This window comes from Panthera onca, chromosome D4 (assembly GCF_046562875.1).
Source record: "Panthera onca isolate mPanOnc1 chromosome D4, mPanOnc1 haplotype 2, whole genome shotgun sequence".
Taxonomy (NCBI): Eukaryota; Metazoa; Chordata; class Mammalia; order Carnivora; family Felidae; genus Panthera; species Panthera onca.
The window spans coordinates 69,050,010-69,071,630 of record NC_138351.1 but is presented as its reverse complement, the minus strand read 5'-3'; the positions used below and the strand labels follow the sequence as shown (position 1 = coordinate 69,071,630).

At 37.7% G+C, this 21,621-nt stretch overlaps 1 protein-coding gene across 1 annotated transcript in view; it reads right to left on the bottom strand.

Moving 5' to 3' along the window:
- RAD23B (RAD23 nucleotide excision repair protein B) overlaps nt 1–21,621 on the bottom strand; it is a 47,565-nt gene that overhangs the window by 4,466 nt on the left and 21,478 nt on the right. The window contains exons 4-9 of the mRNA XM_060609111.3: nt 19,857–20,125; nt 14,539–14,594; nt 9,652–9,779; nt 5,647–5,779; nt 3,768–3,895; nt 2,924–3,094 (exon numbers count right to left, since the gene is read on the bottom strand). Coding sequence (XP_060465094.1) covers nt 2,924–3,094; nt 3,768–3,895; nt 5,647–5,779; nt 9,652–9,779; nt 14,539–14,594; nt 19,857–20,125 — 885 coding nt within the window. The remainder of the gene's footprint in view (nt 1–2,923; nt 3,095–3,767; nt 3,896–5,646; nt 5,780–9,651; nt 9,780–14,538; nt 14,595–19,856; nt 20,126–21,621) is intronic.

The following is a 21,621-nucleotide window of genomic DNA, read 5'->3' as shown; positions in this document are numbered from 1 at the left end:
AGTAAATAAAGACTAGAAAAATAGAATCAATAAAACCAGAAGTTGGCTCTTTTTTTCTTCAGATTAACAACACTGACAAATGTTTTAGCTAAACTAACAGGGAAAACAAGAAATCTGAGGATTCAAATTACTATAAAAATCAGGGATGTGGGAACACTACTACTTTTTATAGAAATAAAACTACCAAAGGAAAATGCTGTGAACAATTCTATGCCAACAAATTAGATAACTCTTGATGAAACACACAATTCCTAGAAAGACAAAAACCACCAAAACTGACTCAAGAAACAGAAAATCTGAATAGCTCTATAACAAATAAAGAGATTAAATTAGTAATTACAAAATTTCCCAAAAAGAAAAGCAAGGCCCAGATAATTTTACTGGTAAATTCTACCAACCACCAAATGAATTAACGCCAATTGTTCATTAACTCTTCCAACCAACAGAAAAAGGGAATACTTCCTAACTCATTCTCTAAGGCCAGTATTACTCTGACACTCAACCAGACAAAATCATCACACACACAGAAAACTACAGACCAATGTTCCTTATCGGAAATCTTCAACAAAACACTATCAGACCAAAATATAAAAAAGATTACACTATGACCAGTGGGAGTTATCCTAAGAATGCAAGGTTGGTCCAATGTACAAAAATCAGTATATTAAAGCATACTAATAGAAAAGAAACAAAATTACATATGATCATCTCGATAAACACATAAAAACCATCTGACAAAATCCTTTTGTGATAAAAACACTCAATATTAACTAGAATAGAAAGGAACTTAACCCAATAGAAAAGGAATCTAATAAAACCCTTAGCTAACATCATACTTAATGGTGAAAGAATGACTGCCTTCTCCTAAGATCAGGTTGCTAAGATCAGGAACAAGACAAAGATGTTGGCTCTCACCACCTCTATTCAACAATACACAGGAGTCTGTAGATAGGGCATTCAGACACACGCATGAGTACACACACATACACACACACACACACACACACACACACACACACACACACAGTAAGAAAGAAAAAGAAATAAAGGGCATCCATACTGGAAAAGAAGTAAAACTATGCCCATGTGTAATTGATATCCTGCAAACAGGAATCTTAAGAAACAAAATAAATGAGTTCAGGAAGGTTGTAAGATTTTATAAAATCAATACACAAAATTAAGAATTAAGCTGTATTTCTATACAGCTAGCAATGAACAATCCAAAAATGAAATCAAGAAAACGATTCCATTTATAAAAACAGCAGCAAAAAAGAATAAAAATACTCAGGAATAAATTTAACAAAAGAAATACAAGCTCAAGACCAAAGAATATTTCTGAAATTATAGAAAATCTAATAAACAGGAAGGCATCTCACATTCAAGGCTTGGTGAGACTTAATATTGCTAAGATGGCAATACTCTCCAAACTGGTCTGCAGAAAAAACAGTATCAAACCCCCAGCCTGTTTTTTGTTTTTTTTTTTTTAATTTTTTTCACTTTTCTTATAGAAATCAGACAAGCTGATCCTAAAATTCATACAGAATGCAAGGGATCCAAAAGAGCCAAAACAATCTTGAGAAAGAAGAAAATCAGAGATTCCAAAACTTACTACAAAAAGTCACAGTAATCAAGACCGTGAGGTACTGGCATAAGGAGAAACACATAAATCAATGGAACATAAATGAAAGCCCAGTAAACCCTCACAATGATGGCCAGTTGATTTTCAACAAGGATGCCAAGACAATTTAATGGAGAAGAGTGGAATTTTTAGTAAATGGTGCAGAGGCAACTGGATATCCACATGCCAAAGAAAAAGAAAAAAAAAAAAAGAAACCAGACTCCTACACCTCACTCTATAAACAAAAAGGAACACAAAATAAATCAGACCTAAATACAGTAAGAGCTGTACAACTCTTCAGAAACAAGATAGGAGTAAATCTTTTGACCTTGGATTAGGCAACTTCTCTTAGTATATACTGACACCAAAAGCACAAGTAACACAAGAAAAAATTTCTTCTCCAAAACAGAAATCAAGAATTGGTAACTAACCCTAACTATTAAAACAAAATTTGCTAAAGAACAATTGAGGCAAGTGTCATTCACTCACTTATGTTATTTGAGGGAGGAAAATACTAGCATGATATATATAAAGTACCTTTTAAGAAACATGTAATTATAAACCTTGAACATTTGATATGTTTTTATTATAAATACGGGCAAATTATCTCCCAGATGATTTTTCTAAGTATTAAGTTAAAATGCACTTTATCAGACTTCCATCTCAAAACACTTTGTAAAATAAGGCAGGGCAAGTGCTGTGTCCCTATTTACAAATGTTAACCATGGAGCCCAGAGAAAAATGAATGACTTATAGTATCGCATAAACTAAGTTATTGCAGTGCCTCAATATGAACTGGATGACCTAGTAAGGATGGAAACAGAAAAACAGTATCAGGAGCTGATGTTTAATATACATGTTTTTTTATACATAATTCATATACATATCTATTGTACATTTTAAGGGCAGTTGTGAAGTAAAATCTAGAATATAAAAAAATGGATAATCTTGCATTAAGCATACACTTTAAGATCATTTTCTTCATGAATGCTAACACCTAAAGGAAATCTTTAATTTTTAAATATATTTATAACGATTTTAGAAAGCTAAAGCAGTATTCAGTGCTAGTCCCTTGGCTTCACAAAGGACAAGATATGAGAGCAGGGACGAAAATAGACAGTCTTTGCTGCAATCCTTAGGACAATGCTCTATCTGGCTCTGTCCAATAGAACAACCTCTAGCGGCAGAAATAATCTACACCTGTGCGATCCAATGCAGCAGCCACTAGCTCCACGTGACCACCGAGCATTTGAAATGCAGCTAGTGTGACTGAGGAACTCAAATTTTAGTTTTACTTCGACTCACCCTTTCTATAGCTTCTTTTTCCTGAGGCGTCACTTGAATGTAGTTCATGTGACCACTTCCAGCTTCGGCAATCCCTCCACTGCCACCTCCGCCCCCTCCTCCTTGCCCGCCAGCTTCCTGGACTGGTTCATTTAACATCTGAATAAAATGCTCCTGGTGTTGGCTAATTTGCTGTGGTGATATGAAGGACAGAAAAAAACAAGACAATGATAGAAGTATCTTCAGGAAACCAAGAATTCTAAATACAAGTAAAAGAGAGCTAGAACTTTACAGCTGCCATATTTTAGAATGACTCTGGATTATGTAATCCTTGGAAGGATGTGATTTCTTGTATTAAAGAAATTAGGGAATTAAGAGAATTCAAATTCTCTTTCATAAACGTCTCCTGACCCCCAAATCAATTTTAAAAAATTGCTTGGGGGGGGGAGGGTCTATAAAAAGAAACAGAACTCACATATCTTCCACACTAGCAGGCAGTACAATGCTGTATAAAGCCCAAATACTTCATGACTCGGGCATTCATAAGCCCATGGGTGTGTTTCTAAGACGCAGTGCTTCACTAACAGTAAGTTTGGGAAAAAAGATTCATGAACAGTTTCTTTGCTACAGAGCTTCTCAGATTCTTTAATAAAGTGGTTCCAAACTTATTATTTGACCAACTTAAATTAACCCAACCTCCACCCTCCTGGACTCTTTTGTTAGTGTATCTGATCTATAGCATATTCTATTGAGGGCAGCTCAAAAAAACAGTTTCTAGAGCATGTGGAGGGGAAGGTAGTTCTCATGGACTTTTAAAAAATGACATACTCTGTAAACCCACTTTTGAAATTGATTCAACAGTTACCTGCAGTAATTGAGGGTTTTCTCGACCTATCTGTTGTAGCAATGCTGGAAGCAGGGAAGGATTCTGTTGAATAATTTGTCTCATCTGTTGAAACTGAGGCTGATTCCGTAAAAATTCAAGAGGATGTCCTAAAATACACATAAACATTTTTAAATCAAAGTAGCAATTACACACATACAAAGAGCTGATTCAATCATAATTTTAGACAGCAAACACTGACAAGTAAATATGAGTTCTCAGATGTGTGCAAAAGGAAGTAAATAATGTCAAAAAATCTTTCAACGGCACCAACTTCCAAGTCTCATACTACAGAAATTACTCCTATTAGCATAGATAGAGTATGGAAAACTGAAAGAACAAAGTTTTCCTACAACTGTCCTGAGCACTCGATATTATCAAATAATGAGAATTTATGACTTGCATGTACTCTATCAAAATAAAAAATATTAAAATTGTTCCTAAGAAAAATACATACCTAGGACTAACAAAACCAAAAAAGCCGCTTACTTTATAATACAACCTAAACCCTCATGGAAAAAAAAAAAAAACAATCTGAGTTTGAATCCCTGGGAAATTCTAAACCAAGTAAATGAAAGACAATTTGATACTTAGAAGTTAAGAGTTCAGATATGCAGATCAGTAAACTTAAATTACAATTAGAAAGATGACTTTGGTTATTACCATTGAACTTCAAACATTTACAATCTACAAAAGCTTGAGATAAATAAGCTGTAAGACAACCTAGTACTAACTAATACATCTAGAACTCTTTAGTCCTAAATCCCACGGCAATAATAAACATTAAGGATACCAAATAAAATACAGAACTGTAACTTTTTGGGGTAGTGGTGGTTGTCTGACTATACTACAAGAGACCAAAAACTGCATATAATTATGTTTTTGAGATTAGCGATGAATTACGGAACATCTTTTAGATGTTATTTCCTAAATTATTCAAGAAGAATCATTCAAATTAAAATGGCCACATAACATGCTCATCCTTCTTTGTGTTGACACTGGTTGCACAGATGAAGAAAATGAGACTCAGAAAGTGAAGTTAACCCAGTAAGCGCTGCTAATTGGGACAGCAGCCCAAATCTGAACCAAAGCTGGGGCCTCTTCTTTCCATTCTTAGGCCAACTCTGCAGAAATGAAACGCCTGTCCTCTGGGAGACTGCATACAATGCATTCAGGGCTTTTTGTCAACCAGAGCTTACTGTCCTACGTAGAGCTAAAAGCTCTATGAAGCATCTAAGCAGGGCCACTTCAAAATTAACAGTTTAAATTACTTCATCAGTACTGTATACAGAATGAGGAATGAAAGAGAATGAAGTAACTCTTGGGTCCACCACAGGCTCCAGGCTTTCCTCTGTAGTCATGCCTTTGGCAATGGGAGGGTGGGTTCTGGCCAGTAAAGAGAGTTGAATTCAAGCTTGGGTTTCACCTTTAGATAGAAGTCTTCCAACCTCCCAGTGTTTTATTTCTTTGGTTGTATAATAACCACTAAGATCCTACTGGCTTTGAAATTATACACACTTTATGACATTTATAGGGAGAGAAAAGAGACAAGGTGAGCAAACATTCTGAATGGCTTCAGAATGTAACACGAAATGCAAACTGGGAAGCATCTCTTCGTGGCATAGGCTAAACAGGATGTACCCTTTGCCAAAATTAGAGCGCTAATGTTTCAGCAAGAACGTATTAAATATCTACTTGGAAGAACTTGTTTTGGGCCCTTCTCTAACATTAATGGATAGAGAACTTGTTTGAAGAGTTATCCAAATGCTCCAGGAAAGAACCTCACCTCAAAGGTATTTCAGATTCATTTTACACTAAAAATTCAGGACCGTTTCCTCCCCATCCAAACACCCCACTTTACCTCCAGGACTTGCTGTTGTGGTCGATGCTGTCGTAGTTGCTGCAGCGGCAGCCACTGAAGACTGAGGAGCCCCGGTACTAACCGCTGGAGGGGTGTCGACCACAGCCTGACTTTCTCTATCTCCGGGGATCCCCTATAATACAATTTCCCAGCTTTAAAATATCCTGTCACATTCAAAGTTAGTTAAATATTACACAAAGTCAAAGATTTATTCATCTATTTAATGTGCTTGTCTAATTGTTCAAAGCATCAAACAGGTGCCTGAGTCAATTAAAAGTATAGGGATGAGGCACCTGGCTGGCTCAGTTGGTCTAGCGACCGACTCTTGATGTCAGCGCAGGTTGTCATCTCATAGTTGTGAGATTGAGGCCCCGCATCGGGATTTTCTCCCTCTCTCCCTTTGCCTCTCTTCCTCTCAACAAATAAACAAAAACAGAAATAAAAGTAAAGGATTAAGACTTATCTGGAAGCTGTATATGTCCGAGTTAGATTAGAAATGACCTGAGTGTGGTGTAGAAGAACCCATACTGCTATAAGGCTGCACTGTCCAACAGAACTTTCCATAATGATGAAAATGTTCTCTGTGCTGTCCAATAAAATACTCATTAATCACAGGGCACCTGGATGGCTCAGTTAAGCCTCCAACTCTTGATTTTAGCTCAGGTCACGATCTCACAGTTCATGAGATAAAGCTCCATGTCAGGCTCTGCACGGACAGTACAAAGCCTGCTTGGAATTCTCTCTCTGCCTCTCTACCTTTCCCACACTCATGCCCATGCGGCATGCTCTCCCTCAAAATATATAAACTTAAAAAGATACTCATTAATCACGTGTAACTTCTGAGAACTTGAAATGTGGCTAAGGTTACTAAAGAAACTAACTTTTTAATATACTTCCAATTTTACTAAATTTAAATAGCTACTTGTACTTAATAGCTATTTTACTAAGTTGTGGAGATTTGTAATTTAAAACTGAAGTCATAAAATGATGTTTACATATAGCAACATAGGTTACACCTAACACCAAAGATCCAAAACTTGCATATTAAGTAATAATGTACAGTTTTATAAGGCCAACTATTAAAAAACTTAAAATATCAATACAAATTTTATTAAAATTGGACACATCTGGTTTTAATGCTATACATTGCCCTAGTTAATTTTTAAACTTCATAGAAACGTTCACCAGCTCAGTGACAAAAAGGTTTGTATTTGTAAACCTAGCCTTAAAATCATCCAAAGAAACAGGTTTTGATGCACACGTGCAGCTCTGAAATGAACCCTGGAATAAAAGCCTAATGGAGACAGGGCAGGTGGCCAATAGTGGCTGAGGAAGGAGGATCTCCACTATTGATCCATAGTTCTAAGAAAGTGTCATCCAGAAAGTATCACATAGAAAAAACTAAAATGGATTATTCACAATTCACAGAAGTAGTTATCAAAGAACCTTAAATATTTCAGTATTTAAGTGATGCTTATTCTAAGTTTGGACCATTCGTCTTCTGAAGTTGTAACTTAAAACTGCACTGAGACTTTGGAACACTATTCTGATGCATGATTTACAAGACTTTTCATAACAACATACTAAAAGTCTTTATGAAATCCACACAGATTGTGAAAGGAGGAGAATGAAGAAGGAAATAAAACATTTGGGTAAGAGATGGTAATGGTAAATTCTTCCATTTCCCAATAAAAATCAGAAGCCAAGATCATAAACATACGAAAAAATAAGCTTAATGAATAGCATTATGGGTAATGGCCGCCCAAGTTAGCGTTCCTCCAGCTATTAGAAACAAACATTTCGGACATTCCACCAATTCAAATCCGTAAGTGCTGACAGATTATATGCAGATTGAGGATCCAAAGCCTCCATCAAAATCTCAAACAGGTTTGTTAAACTAAAAAGTTAATCACTGCTATAGAAGTCTCAAAAATTAGTGACAGTTAAAGGTGGCCCTTTTTAGTCTATGAATTGAACACTAAATATATCAAAAACACTTTAAACTATTTCATGAAATGGGGCGCCTAGGTGGCTCAGTCAGTTCAGCATCCAACTCTTGATTTCGGCTCAGGTCATGATCTCATGGTCTGTGGGATCGAAGCCCCGCATCGGGCTCTGTGTTGAGAGTGGAGCCTACTTGGGATTCCCTCTCCCTCTCTCTCTGACTCCACCACCTCCCACCCCCGCCCTTGCGCGCTCTCTCTCTCTCAAAAGTAAATGAATATTAAAATGAAAATAAAGTGTTTCATGAACTTGTATCTATTCATTTGCATTTGATGCTAAAAAGTAGTAACAACTTTGAAAACAGTGATCTATTTTTTATACCTTAAAACTTCAGATCTATTAGATTAAAATACCTGCTTCCATTAAACTAATGCAGAATTCCACACAGGTATACATTTAAGTCACTCCATAAAAGGAAAGGTAATACTTTAATAGAATATGGGGTTTGTTTTCTGGGGGGGGGGGGGGAAGGGTACCACAAACAAACTCACAATAGTTACCAATCCAAAATGATTCCTAAATTACAAACTGATAAATGGACTACCATCATTTTAAAGACTCTCATCAAGAGGACAATGGAAAAGAGAATTCAGAAGAGGAAATGATAAAAGGTTTTGTGAATCTCACATACAAATGAGTAGGCAAATAACTGGTGGAGGCAGCACAGTTACTCATTCTTGACTTTGACTCTCCTGAAGCTATTATCTGAAAAGGAGTTTCTAACAAAAGTACAACCTGGAAACAAATGAATGGGTTAAACTGTGAACTATATTCCCCACAAGAGTTAGGATTCTGGATTTCTAAGATGATATTTAGGGCAATTCAGACCTTGATAATACTGTAAAACACTGAAGACAATTATGGAATAAAATGTTAACATTTTAAAATTTTTTTTCATTTTTTTATTTTTGAGAGAGAAATGGGGAGGGAGAGAGAGAGAAAGAGAGGGAAGGAGGGAGAGGGAGGAAGGGAGGGAGAGAGAATTGGGGAGGGGCAGAGAGAGGGAGACAGAGGATCCAAAGCAGGCTGCGCGCTGTGAGCGCAGAGCCCAACGTAGGGCTTGAAGTTACAAACCGTGAGATCATGACCTGAGCTGAAATGAAGATTTAGCCGCTTAATCGACTGAGCCACCCAGGCGTCCCAGATTTTTAAAAAGCTAATTAAATGTTGCTCCAAAATTCTATGCTATTATTTTAGCCCATGCCATATCTGTAAATAACAGACATTCACTGTCATAAACACCATGTCCACAACAATCTATTTCTCAAAATTTTATGCTAGTAAAAGACAAGAACTTATTCAAAATCCCCTTGACTACCACTGACTATAAACAAGCTGACAATTCAAATGCAAAGGGAACCAGGCAAATAATATAACATTATATATTAAATTAAATGTACAATGCTATGTCAGGTAACGGGGAATGGATGGGAATATAGTAAATTAAAGAGTCTATGATCTAAACCCTTGCAAAAATCTGGATCCAAGTTGTCCAGACAAACCAGCTATCTGAATTTATAAGTGAAATCTCTCAATTTTTAAAAGATGGCCAATGAATTACAAAAATGTACACAGTACAAGACAAATACAATTGGGCATGGGCTTCCACTTTGATATTTTTGCCTTAAACAGTATACCCAGGAGTAAGTATGCCGGTTGTCAAAAAGCTACTAAAAATGGAAGATTAGATTAGATTTAAAAAAATCTGTCTCCACTCTCCAAACACACAAGCTGTCATTATGACATGAATAGGCTAGAAGGTGCTGCTCCAAGTGGATAGCCAATTTTACAACTCATTTAGTCACGTTGTTTCCTAACTAAAAATCACATCAAAATCTTTAAAAGAGACTACATCTTTTCAACACAAAGCGTTAACACACTAATAAAAACGCATTATATAAATTATTAGCATATATTATCATTTTTCTGAGAACTGTTATTGTTCCTTTAAGATCTGTGAGCTTTCAGTTTAAAAGTAGAATGAAGTGAAATATTTCTCACCATTAAAAGATACTCCACTGCTCTGTCAGGGTTGTTGAAACTGGCTCTCAGGGCTGCAATTACTTGCTCTCGCTCATATCCCATTGACATGATCTCGGTTACCATATTCTCATAAGACTGACCTGTCACTAAGAAAAGGTATGTGGGATGGGGGGAGAGGAAAGAAAGGAAACATTTAATAAATACACATTTTCCACATATTTCTTGGGGCTTCATGTATATACAGTGTTTCAGGCACTGCAGGGCTAGGAATACAAAGAGGCACAACAGCACAAACTACACACATGTGGCAGGTAGAATAATGCCCCCTGCGAATCCATGGAACTCTGTAATACCTTAGGTTTACAAGGCAAAGCAGAATTAAGGTTGTTTATCAGCTGACTCTCAAGATGGGGAAATTATCCCGGATTATCTGGGTGGGTCCAATGTAATCACAAGAGTCTTTAAAAGTGAAGGAAAACAGAGGAGAGGGTCAGAGAAACAGATATAAAGACAAGAGAAAAGAAGCAAGGTCACAAATGCTATGCTGTTGTCTTTGATGAAAGAGGAAGGGGCTATAAGCCAAGGAATGTGGGTAGCCTCCAGAAGCCTGGAAAAGACACAGAACAAATTCTCCCCTAGAGTATCCAGAAAGGAATGCAGCTCTGATAGTAGCCCAGTGATTCAGACCCTTGATTTTAGACCAGTGAGTACCATGTTAGACTTCTAACCTACTGTACCATAATAATAAATCTGTGTTGTTTCATACCAGGAAGTTTGTGGTAGCTTGTAAGTACAATAAAAATATCAGGTACAAATGTAGCACAAATATAGGACAGAATTAGCAGGTCAGGGAAGGCAACCTAGAAGAGACAGATGAACTAATTTCTGAAACAAGTAGGAGGGACATTTCAAGCAATCGATTCGGCTATAACAAGTTCAGTTTTCCCTTGACACCTTTTATTATCAAAGCAGAGAGAGAAAGGAGGTTAGAAATCAGAAAGTTAGACTTTCTCATACCATACAGAGCTGGGGCAATGAACCAAGCACTGCTATTCCAGGAAATCACTTCCCACAGGCTGTCTCTGACCCAAACTTGCTCTTCATGGAAATGTCAGACAACAGACCACACTCTGAAAGAAAGCCAACTCTCTACACCAAACTCACCTCACTTAAGCCATCTTTTCTTCTCCTTGTGTTCTGGGTGCTATTCATCCCTTCTTGTGTCCTCAAAGAACTGTACCCTTTAGTTATCTTCTCTCTTTTCCACCTCCCACCCTTCACTCTCCACTTAATTATCCTGATCAGCAGTTAACTATATCCTAGAATGTCATCCTAAAAACAGAAGCATGCCCCCATGGCCACATCTCGATTTCTCTTTCAGAAATGTCCGCTCCCTTCCCTTTCCAGCCATAGCTGTTTGCACAGGCTGTGTCCACTTCTCACATTCCACTCACTCCTCAACCAATACTGACATGTGACTTTGGATCTCTAAAGGTTTCTCCCTCAAATGTGCCCCTCCACTACCTATCTGCCTTCTCCATTTCAATAAACGGCACATCCTTCCAAACAAGTACAAGAACCAGAAAACTGGTGATCACAGTTCCCTTCCCCTTGTCTTTCACATCTCATCTAGCAGCGTTATCTGCAGATCCTCCCTCTGAATTACAGTGTAAAACTACTTAGGTTCCCCCCTTCTCCACTGCCTTCACTCAAGACCAGACCACAAAAGTCTCTGGATTACACCCTGCTTCCTCTCCTGCCCCTCCCCACTGCCTCCCTCAAGTCTACGATTCTTTCTTCACATGGCTGCATACGCGAGCCTTTAAAAAGAAAACCTCCCAACCATCTTCAAACACCATGCTCCAACCACACTGATATTTTCCAGTTCATAAGTCGTACCTTCTAAAACCTGCCGCAGAACCTCTACACACATACCAGGCTTGTCTGAGGGCCAGTTCCTCTGCAGGCTCTAGTTCTCAATTTAAATGTTCCAGTCTCACAGATGTACTGCCTATCCTATGTATAAGCACCTTCTGTTTTTCTTTAAGGAAGCCGTTTGTTTCCTTAAAATCATTAATCATAATTTGCAATTTACTTTACGTTTCACCCTTCTTTCTTTACCCCATCTGAATGAAAAGTTCAACTTGCAAGGGACCCTGTCATTCTGCATCACCGTTTCCCTGGCACAGTGATACTCTTACCAGTTAAATGATTTTCTGCAGAATTTTCAAAAGGCATTTGTTACCTATAAAAGTATAGTTAAAAAAAAAAAAAAACCTAAATATCACTGAGCTAAGGTGGCATTTGATATCTAGAGTTAAGGACTTTTCCTTTCTGCTTCCATAGAGGACTTGTTAAGATATTTTTTTTCTTAATCACCTATTCATATACTTCTGGCACAAAGCTACTTAAGTGCCAATATACTCTGAGTAATTTAGTTCCCAGATTCAGAATTCAGCATCAAGATAAAAGAAATTAGGAGCTGTGGACTACCTGAACTAAACGATTTTAACATGGTGTTTCTTACTTAAGTCTCGCAGTAACTCCATGAGAAAGGTTTATTTTGATCATGGGATCAATGGCTGGTAAGTCATGGTGCAGAGACCAACACAGGCTGTCAGACTCCTGAGCCCCCAAACCAAGTCATCATGTTACACCTCCTAAAATCACGCCTCCTAATTAGTCAAGTTACCAACACTCAAAAATAAATGCTTATAAACAGTTTGCTACTCATAGGAAAACTAGGGACAATGGACAACACAAGAGAGAGAGCTAATGAGACTAAAAGTAGTAGTGACGAAGAACCTTTATGTGTCATCAAGAGTCTTATCTTCCCGGTCACAAGAAACTGCACAAGGAACTAACAATAACTTCATTAGATCAGCCTTTTTTAAAACCCACTATAACAGAGCACTGACATGTAGGAGAGAATAATGCAGGAGTATTAGTGAGGTAAGGGCGTGAACTAAGGCAGGCAAGTGGCAGTGGAAACAAGTATTCCGGAGACATTAGAAAGGAGGGCCGTCAGTACCCTGGGCTCAACAGGCCAAGAGAGGCAGGGGGATCAAGGACGACGCCAATGTTTGCTAGAGATGATGGTGCAAGCAGTGAGGAACAAAGGAGAAGAATTGGATGGGGGAATAAAACAGGACTCTGTCTGGAACCTACAGAGTTCATGGAGGTTAGACGTCTTCCAGGTGGCAGTTTAAAGAATGAATCAGTTCACATCTGAATCTGGAGGCTCAGAAGGAGATGTGTACTGGGGCTATAATTTTGGGAATCATTATAGTATTTCCAGAGTTTGAACTTTGAACTATGGGCTAGAGCAGAACCGCAGAAGATCCGTATATTTAAGGGTCAGGTAAAATAAAAAGAATTAACTAGAAGGCCTGAAAAGGAGTAGTCAGAGGCATGGATCAAGAAAAGAGTAGTGTCACAAGCCATAAAAGAAAAGTTTAAAGCAGCAGGGTATCTACATAAAGACTGGGTGAATTAAAGAGTAAAGGGGTCCCATGACCTAAGCTGTACAGGTTGACAGAAGACGTAAAGGTAAGACACCGTCTTCAGAGGTGTACGTGTGGTAGCAGCAGCTAGAGCTTGGAGGCACCACGCTTTCCGACTGAGATAGCAGCGGTGGCAGCAGACAGTTCGGCAGTCCCAGGGACAAGTGTCAGTGGGTTCCAGCTCTGCAAGTGGAGAGCACATTACCGATTTCTGGCTCTAGTCCTTTCGGTATCTCTGTAAGGACTTCTGAGGATTAAGCATGTCCCTGTATGACAGAGTGATTTCTATTTTGCTGATTGGACGCTAACTTATACTTATTTGGTAGCAGAGCAGTCCCAGACAACAGTAAATGTAAAGATGTGGGTGTGGTACATGCGGTGACCTTAGTAACATTTTGCCCCTACATGCTATGGGCAGCCAAGATGCCGTTTCCATGGCAATGAGAGGTTCATGGAGTTCAAGTCCAATCAGGTCAGAGGCCACCCTACATCTCATGAGGTACTACTGCTGTTAGAACCCTGCTGCTGCAGCAACTAAGTAGGCAAAGAAACTAGAAGCCCATACCACTGAAGCTGCTGTTCCCACCTGTTCCCAGTCTTCTACCTCCCTACCATTTCCAGTAACACAGAACAGTACCAAAGGGGAGGAATGGGGTTCCCAGCCAACTGACCAATAATCAGCAGGCACAGGAGGAAACATACCAAAGTGTTATAATGGAAAAACAGGGGCAAAAAACAAAACTGATTTTGACATATTAAGTGTGAAGGGGAGATGAAAGAGCGTCATCCAGCATAGTTAAATTTAAAGTTGGGATGGGGTGTCTGGGTGGCTCAGTTGATTAAGCAGCCAACTCTTGATTCTGGCTCAGGTCATGATGTCACGATTGGTGAGACAGAGCTCGGGGTCTGCTTGGGATTTTCTCTCTCCCTCTCTCTCAAAATAAATAAACTTAAAAAAAAAAAAGTTGGGATAGAAAGGTATGTTCACTACAAGCATGATATAAGCAATGAAATACAGACGGGACCCAACAGGGCTACAAACTGGAATAAAGGCTGAAGGAGAATAAGATGAGGTGTGAGACAGATTTAGTAACATTCTGTACCGACTTCAAAAACATTTTGTAATACACCTGTACATAGTTCAAACTCTGTTAAGACCATATTTAGAATTCACATTTGGAAAATGATCTGCTTTAACTAAAAGAATATGCTTACCTCGAATAACAACAGTACAATTCTAAGGATTCAATATATAACACATTAATTTACAAAGTCTTTAGAAACATTAATCGAACAATTATCGAAACCATTTAGCAACTCGATTATAAGTAACCATGAAGATGAACACATGACCTAAAGAAATGATCCCTCTGATAAGGTCATTTACAACGTAGACACTTACCAAGTGCACTTGTTGCATCTTCAAAAAGGTTTGACCGAGAAGAATCTCCTGATGTACTGCAAAAGGTTTTTAAAAAATCATACTTCAGAAAGTATATAAACTTAAAGTTTAGTAACTGTCCACTATATAAAGAGATTATTTTATTTTAATTAAATGTAAAAGTCTGGCTACAGTGTTTAAACTGTCCTCTAGATTAATCCCTAAAGCCTTTATCCATAACATTTCCAATCTTAATACTCATTCTTCTGCAAATGCATCATTTTAAATGTCCAAAGATGTAAAATAACCAGACTGCTTACTACTTAAGGAATACAAAAAAGAGAATGCACAACCATTTCCCTGAAAGAATTTACATGAGAAGTTAAATAAGTCAAGTCACAGTGGAAGAAATACCAAACAATGCAAGTATCCCCCACTTTTCCATAGTTCACTGCTTTGCTTTTACAAAAGATCTACATTAGTACCTGCTTTCACTAACTATAAGAAATCCAAAGAGGATGGTCTCTGAAAAGGATTTCTGCTTTTACAAGAAAAGTGAAAATAGTGTTTCATTTGCTTTGCAGCAAGCCTTTCTAGAGGCGTACACCCCGAGAAGTGAGTGGCCCCACCAAGCTCCTTCAACTGGAACTACTCCCAGCATCTCAATATCAAGTCACTGTTAATTCTGAACCGTGTGTGTGTGCATTTGTGCTTTGTCTTAATTTACTTTGTGCACCCACTAGCAAGGTGTGTCCTAAGCCTGGGAGGTTATTTTTTGGGTCTGGGAATGATCAAAACTTTTTCCATATAAATTAATGGTAATTGCTTCATTGCTTTATGCTATTTCTGCTTTTACAAAAGGTTTCAAAGGAACACTCTACTTTCAAATAGTGGAGAAAAACCTGTATACGATAAATAGCCAAAGTAGAAACCACATTAGGCTGGAAAGGCCTGGGAAATCTTTACATAACAGAATTTCAGTTAGATCTTATACGAAACTGAAGGAAGGCATTTAAATCAAGGAACACAGCATAAGCAAAAAATGGGGAGACGTGTGACAAAATGCAAGTTGTAACCGAAAGTTAATCAGTTAAAAGCACTAAGTTTCTGCTGGGCAATTGCAGAAGATGAGTCTGGAAAACAAGGTAGACAAAAACAAGATTATGAAAGACCAGGAAGAGTACGCCAAAGAAAAATAAATCCAAGTTTACAAAAGTAGTAAAGGGAGCAGTTAGATTAAAACATACATACAACACACTTATTCCCAATTTTAAAAAGAGAACACAGTGGACTTCAGTTCTGAGAAAATCCTATAGCATAGCAAGAGCAAGTAGAATATCTAAGTTTGAATTCATAAATTACTTTCTAAGCCTCAGTTTGTTCATCAATACAATGGGGTCAACAATAATATCCATGTATCGCTAAGTTGTATGTATGTATGTATGTGGAGTTACTGCTGGTAAAGTGTTTAGCAAAGTGCCTGGCATCCTAACATCCGATATGATTATCATGATTAAACTACTTGTTTGGTATAATTTTTAAAGTATCTTCATTAACTCGATAGGCTAACATGTACAGAAGGAAAAAAGTTGTGAAAAGTATACAGGAAAACTAATTCTGCCCAAGACCCCAACCTAGGGAACAACCACCACTAGCAGTTTCTATGTAACAAGAAGTTGTGTCTTGCTTTTGGATGTGTTTCGCTTAACCTGATTATCTCAGTCAGCATAACTACAACTACCTGTTTTTCCCCACGCGCACAGTACTCCATTTAATTGGCCAAATCAAGCTCTTACTAAATTCTTTCTATGGACAAATTTTTCAATTATTCCTTTTGTAACTTTTTAAAGATTTTTATTTTTCCATGTTCTCTTGTTTATGGTTTCACTTTTATGTTGAATCGTGATCTGTCTAGAGTGATCCATCTTTCCCCTTCCATTTGGCTAGACATTAATCCCAACAGCATTTTCCTCAGTGGTCTGAAATCACATCTTTATCTTGCATGAAGTCTCTGGTATGTATTCTGGTCTGTTTCTAGAATACGATCTATTTAACTGAGCCGTATTTCTAGTAAGAGTCACTCTAAATTGTCGCAATTGTTACCATGTAGAGTACATTCTACTACCTGGTAGGACTAGTGTTTTTTCCTGCAGCTCTTTTACAGAACAGTTTGTGCTGTTTTGCATACGGCTTTAAAATTTCCTTTTACATATCACAGACCACAGTGAGGTAAGGTTGGACTGCCATTCTTCAACCTTGACTCTGCCTCATTGCTTCTCCTTCCCCATCTGCAGAGGAAACCACTTATCAGTTAGTGTGCTGTTCCTTTGTTACTACACGTTACTATATATACCCAAAGAAAATATATGATGTCGTTTTGTGGCTTTTGTTTGGTTTACGGTTACTGCCCATATTATTTTGTAATCTCTTTTTCTCACTTGATAACAAAGCCTTGAAACCACATTCACTCAATATGCATATATACTACATACTTTAACTGGCCTGTACTATTGGATATTAGGGCTTCTCAAACTTTAGGAAGCCTAAAAATTCACCAGGAGAGCTTGTTAAAATACAGATTTCTGTGATCTGCCCCCAGAGAATTCTGACTTAGGTCAGGGGTTTAATTTCAAACATACTCCCAGTGACGCTGATGCTGCCTACTTACTACCACCTTCAAGCAGCATTGCTCTCCAATATGAATAAATTGCAGGTCAAGTCATTCCCTTATTAATGGATATTTAGGTTGGTTCCAATTTGTCTTTAATTACAAATTAACGCAGTCTTTGTGCACACAGGCAGTTTCTCTAAGGTAGATATATACAAATAGGATTTGCATTGCAATCGGTAGTTTTTAAAGAACAAAACTGGCCTAAAGACACAAATGACTAATAACGAAATGTCAGGCCAGGGGTGATGAATAAACTTTCTGATGTCCCTCGAATAGGTACCAGTGTATCTCCTGATAATTAGCCCACTAAGTTTTGTGCTTTACAGGACACTAAATGTTTTAGAGCAGATGAAAGGACTAAGGCACATTTAAGCAGCCAGTTTTCTGAGCTTCCCTCATCCTTCTGTTACCCTTCTCGAAGGTGGTGATAATTTGGGGAAATGGTGTACAAAGCCCAACCAAGTAAGTAACTCTAGTATCTGCTCTGTGGATCACTGATCATCTACTGATTTATGCAACCTCTGTAGGTCTGAAAAGGTAATCCTGAATCTTTTTTTAAATTTTTTTTTTTTTTTTTTAACGTTTATTTATTTTTGACACAGAGAGAGACAGAGCATGAACGGGGGAGGGTCAGAGAGAGGGAGACACAGAATCTGAAACAGGCTCCAGGCTCTGAGCTGTCAGCACAGAGCCCGACGCGGGGCTCGAACTCACGGACCGCGAGATCATGACCTGAGCCGAAGTCGGCTGTTTAACCGACCGAGCCACCCAGGCGCCCCGGTAATCCTGAATCTTAAGAATCGGTAAGTGAAACTGTACCTCCAGGAAGAAAATCTTAAAAAAAAGAGATTGTACCGATCAATTCTGAAATTCTCACTATAAATAGCTTTTCGAAGAGCTGAAAACATGTAAGAAAATAGGCTATCCTGTACTGATGAACATATATTTAATTACATTTACAATGTTTAAATGGTCTGGGAAACAATGTGTTAAATTTGTTAACTTCCCTCCTTCACACAGAATGGACCAACAACCTTTTGATAGAACAGCTTAACCTGAGTTTGGTTGTCTCCCACTAGGTAAGAGTGTTGAATGCATTTCTAAATGTACGTGGGAGAAGCATCAAGTTAGGTGACAGTGTCTCAGAAGGCCTAAACTAAGGCAAAGTGCAGCAGGCAGGCATAGAGGAAATATTTAATTCCTTGAAAAGAGGCCCAAAGTGAGCAATAAACCAGATGACTCAAACCCCTCCAAACATGGTTGACTTGGATCAGACACAGAAACTGAACACATAGGTAAAAGACTAAAATAATCGTAACTAATTTTTTTCTGATCATTGTTGTATTTATCACAAACATGCTTCCCTTTCAGTACGTGTTTCCAACTCCTGTACAGATCTCCATTCTGTCTGGTTTTGATTCCAAGGACTCTAACTATTGCCACTGAGGTCCCAAGTTATATTGAAGTCACAAAACACAAACAGCTCCAGTGCCAATGCACACTGGACTTAATACAACCCATGCTGTCAGATAAAGCAGAAATTCCCCGTACAAGCTCCAGCCAAGCAAAATAAAGCACTTGCTTTGGTTCTTTAATTTACCATTGCGGGAAAAAACTTTTGTCATAAATTACTCAGTAATCTTGTCAACTTCTCACAAGAAATTATTTCTTGCTCCACAAATATCCCAGTGCTTTTTCTTTGGTTTTAAAGATCTCCACAGGCAAAACTTAAATGTTTACAAAAGTTCACAAAAATATAGATAAAACAGTGGAAAACTGAAACAATCCATATGTTCAACAAAAGTTGGTAGGTGAAGTACCCACAACAGCTGATACGTATTGCTGTGTACCGTGTGCTATTTTACACCTTTTATAATCATTATTCCATTTAATCCTTATAACAACTCTAGGAGATAGGTTGTCATCCACAAATTTTCAGATGAGGAAAATACCCAAAGATGTTACTTTTCTAAGGTTGAGCGTGAACAAATGTCAGATCCAAACACAATGCTATGCAGCAAACGGAAATATTTAATGGAATGAAAGATGTTTACAATAGAAATGACAACAATCAGAAAATAATATAAATAATGACTGGGGCAGTGTCAAGTTATTTATAATATGTCAAACTATAATAAAATATGAAGTTATTTTTATAATTCTTTTTGGGCATTTGTATTTCCTAATTTTTCTACACAAAATGAAGAATAACTTTGACCCTCTTTCTCTTCCCCCTGGGAAAAAAAATAATGGGAGTATACAAAACTGGATCACAAAAATTTAAACAGGCACAAAAATTAGTTTTAGTGAGAGTTCAATGTTCAGAAAAGTTTAACAGAGTAGAAACAAAGTTAGTTTGATCAAAACAATAATCAAAACAAACACATGCATGAAGTTCTTTTTTTTTTAATGTTTATTCATATTCATTCTTGAGAGAGAGACAGAGATCAGGCAGGGAGGGGCAGAGAGAGAGGGACACACAGAATCTCTAGACTCTGAGCTGTTCAGCACAGAGCCTGATGTGGGGCTTGAACTCACAAACTATGAGACTGTGACCTGAGCCGAAGTCGGACGCTTAACTGACTGAGCCACCCAGGCACCCCTACATGCATGAAGTTCCTAATATGAACGTGTTTTGGGATACAATTTCCTAGAATACAGTTCTTACCTGTCAGTTGATGTTGGACTAGTAGCCACTGGTGTTTCTGCTGGCTTTTCTGCAGGTTTCTCTTGTTTCGTTGCACTAGCAGGCGCAGGTTCAGAAGATGCTGTCGTTGATGCTGGAGTGATGGATGCAGGGGTAGGAGTGGGAGCCAAAGCGGGAGGAGAGGTCGGGACCTGGACCACAGCTGGAGCTGTGGTGGAGCTAACTGTGGTCGTGGTGGCAGGATTTGACTGCTGGGTTGTAGCTGGTGCTGGTGTAGTCACTGCTTTGGGCTTAACACATTAAAAAAGTAAAATAATGAATCATGATAAAATACCACACTATTACCTGATCTCTAAGTAGACTATCATTATAGGAGGCTACAAACATAACACTAATATAAACTTGTAACTTGAAAATAATTTCGTAAAGTAACTTAATAAGTGATCAGTATTAGCAATCTGAATCACTATGTTACTCTTTCAAAGCTGATATATTAACTAACAACCTTAATTAGCTTTTAGCTAACAGTTTGTCTTTGTTATGTTATCAAGTCACTACAAAAAAGAGCCAATAGAAACCACTATTCAGAGATATACAAAATGTGTACTAAAAAAAAAAGGACCATTTAATTACCCCCTACCAAACTTTACAGTTTAAGTTCCAAGGTTATAACTTCAAGGTATTTATTGTCATTTAAAAGTATCACCAAAAAAAAAATAATAATAATAATAATAAAATAATAATAATAATAATAAAAGCATCACCAAAATAACTCTCTTGTTTGATCTGAGCTAGTTCAGCATGCACTGGAAAGACTTGCTGTGCAAGGTAGGACAGGGGACTGAAAAAAAATAATACTAGGAGCATTCACTCCCTCTTTTCTTTGTTCTAAGAGTCTTGTGTTTAGCCCTATAACTTTTCAAACTGCCAATATAATACTCTGCAAATTATTAATGTTCTAAACTCTGATTTAGATTAAAATGTAATTTAAATGTATTATGCTAATTTAATATTTCCCTTAAGATTATTTATGATTATAATAATCTAACATTTCATGCCCTCGCGAAGTCTCTGTTGCCACAGTGCTATTTAAGCCTCATTCTAAATGGTAGCAAACCCATCTGCTTTTTGAAGTTTTGCTGCTTACTTCTGATCTAAACAGTTTTCCTGGCTCTTTATAATAAGGTCATTTCTCTTTGCCTCTATAATGCCTAATACTTCCCCTTCTAATAGATGACTTCTATTAATAACTTGAAAATAAAATAACCACAAATTATCAGTAGAGTCCTGTGTAAAGTAAGAAAAAGCTTGGCTCTAAGTAGCTATTCTTCAAACACATCCATCTATTCTGAGACCTATCCTGCTTAATTCTTAGTTACGTTCTAAACAGTCAAGGTTATTACAATACTAAAGGAAATAAGACCCCAAACATATACATATCCAAATATGTGGCTACCACATTTTGCATACTATTCATGATAAAACTAGATAAGACAATGGAATATTATTCAGCCCTAAAAGGACAGAAATTCTGGCACATGCTATAACATGGATGAACCTAGAAGACACTACGCTAAGGGAAATAAGCCAGTCACACAAGGAAAATACTTTATGATTCCATTTATATGAGATGTATAGAGTAGTTAAATTCATGGAAAGTAGAATGGTGGTTACCAAGGCCTGGGGGGGTGGGGGCAGAATGGGGAGTTACTATTTAGTGGGTACAGAGTACTGGAGATGGTTGCACAATGTGAATGCACTTAATACCACTGAACTGTACAATTAA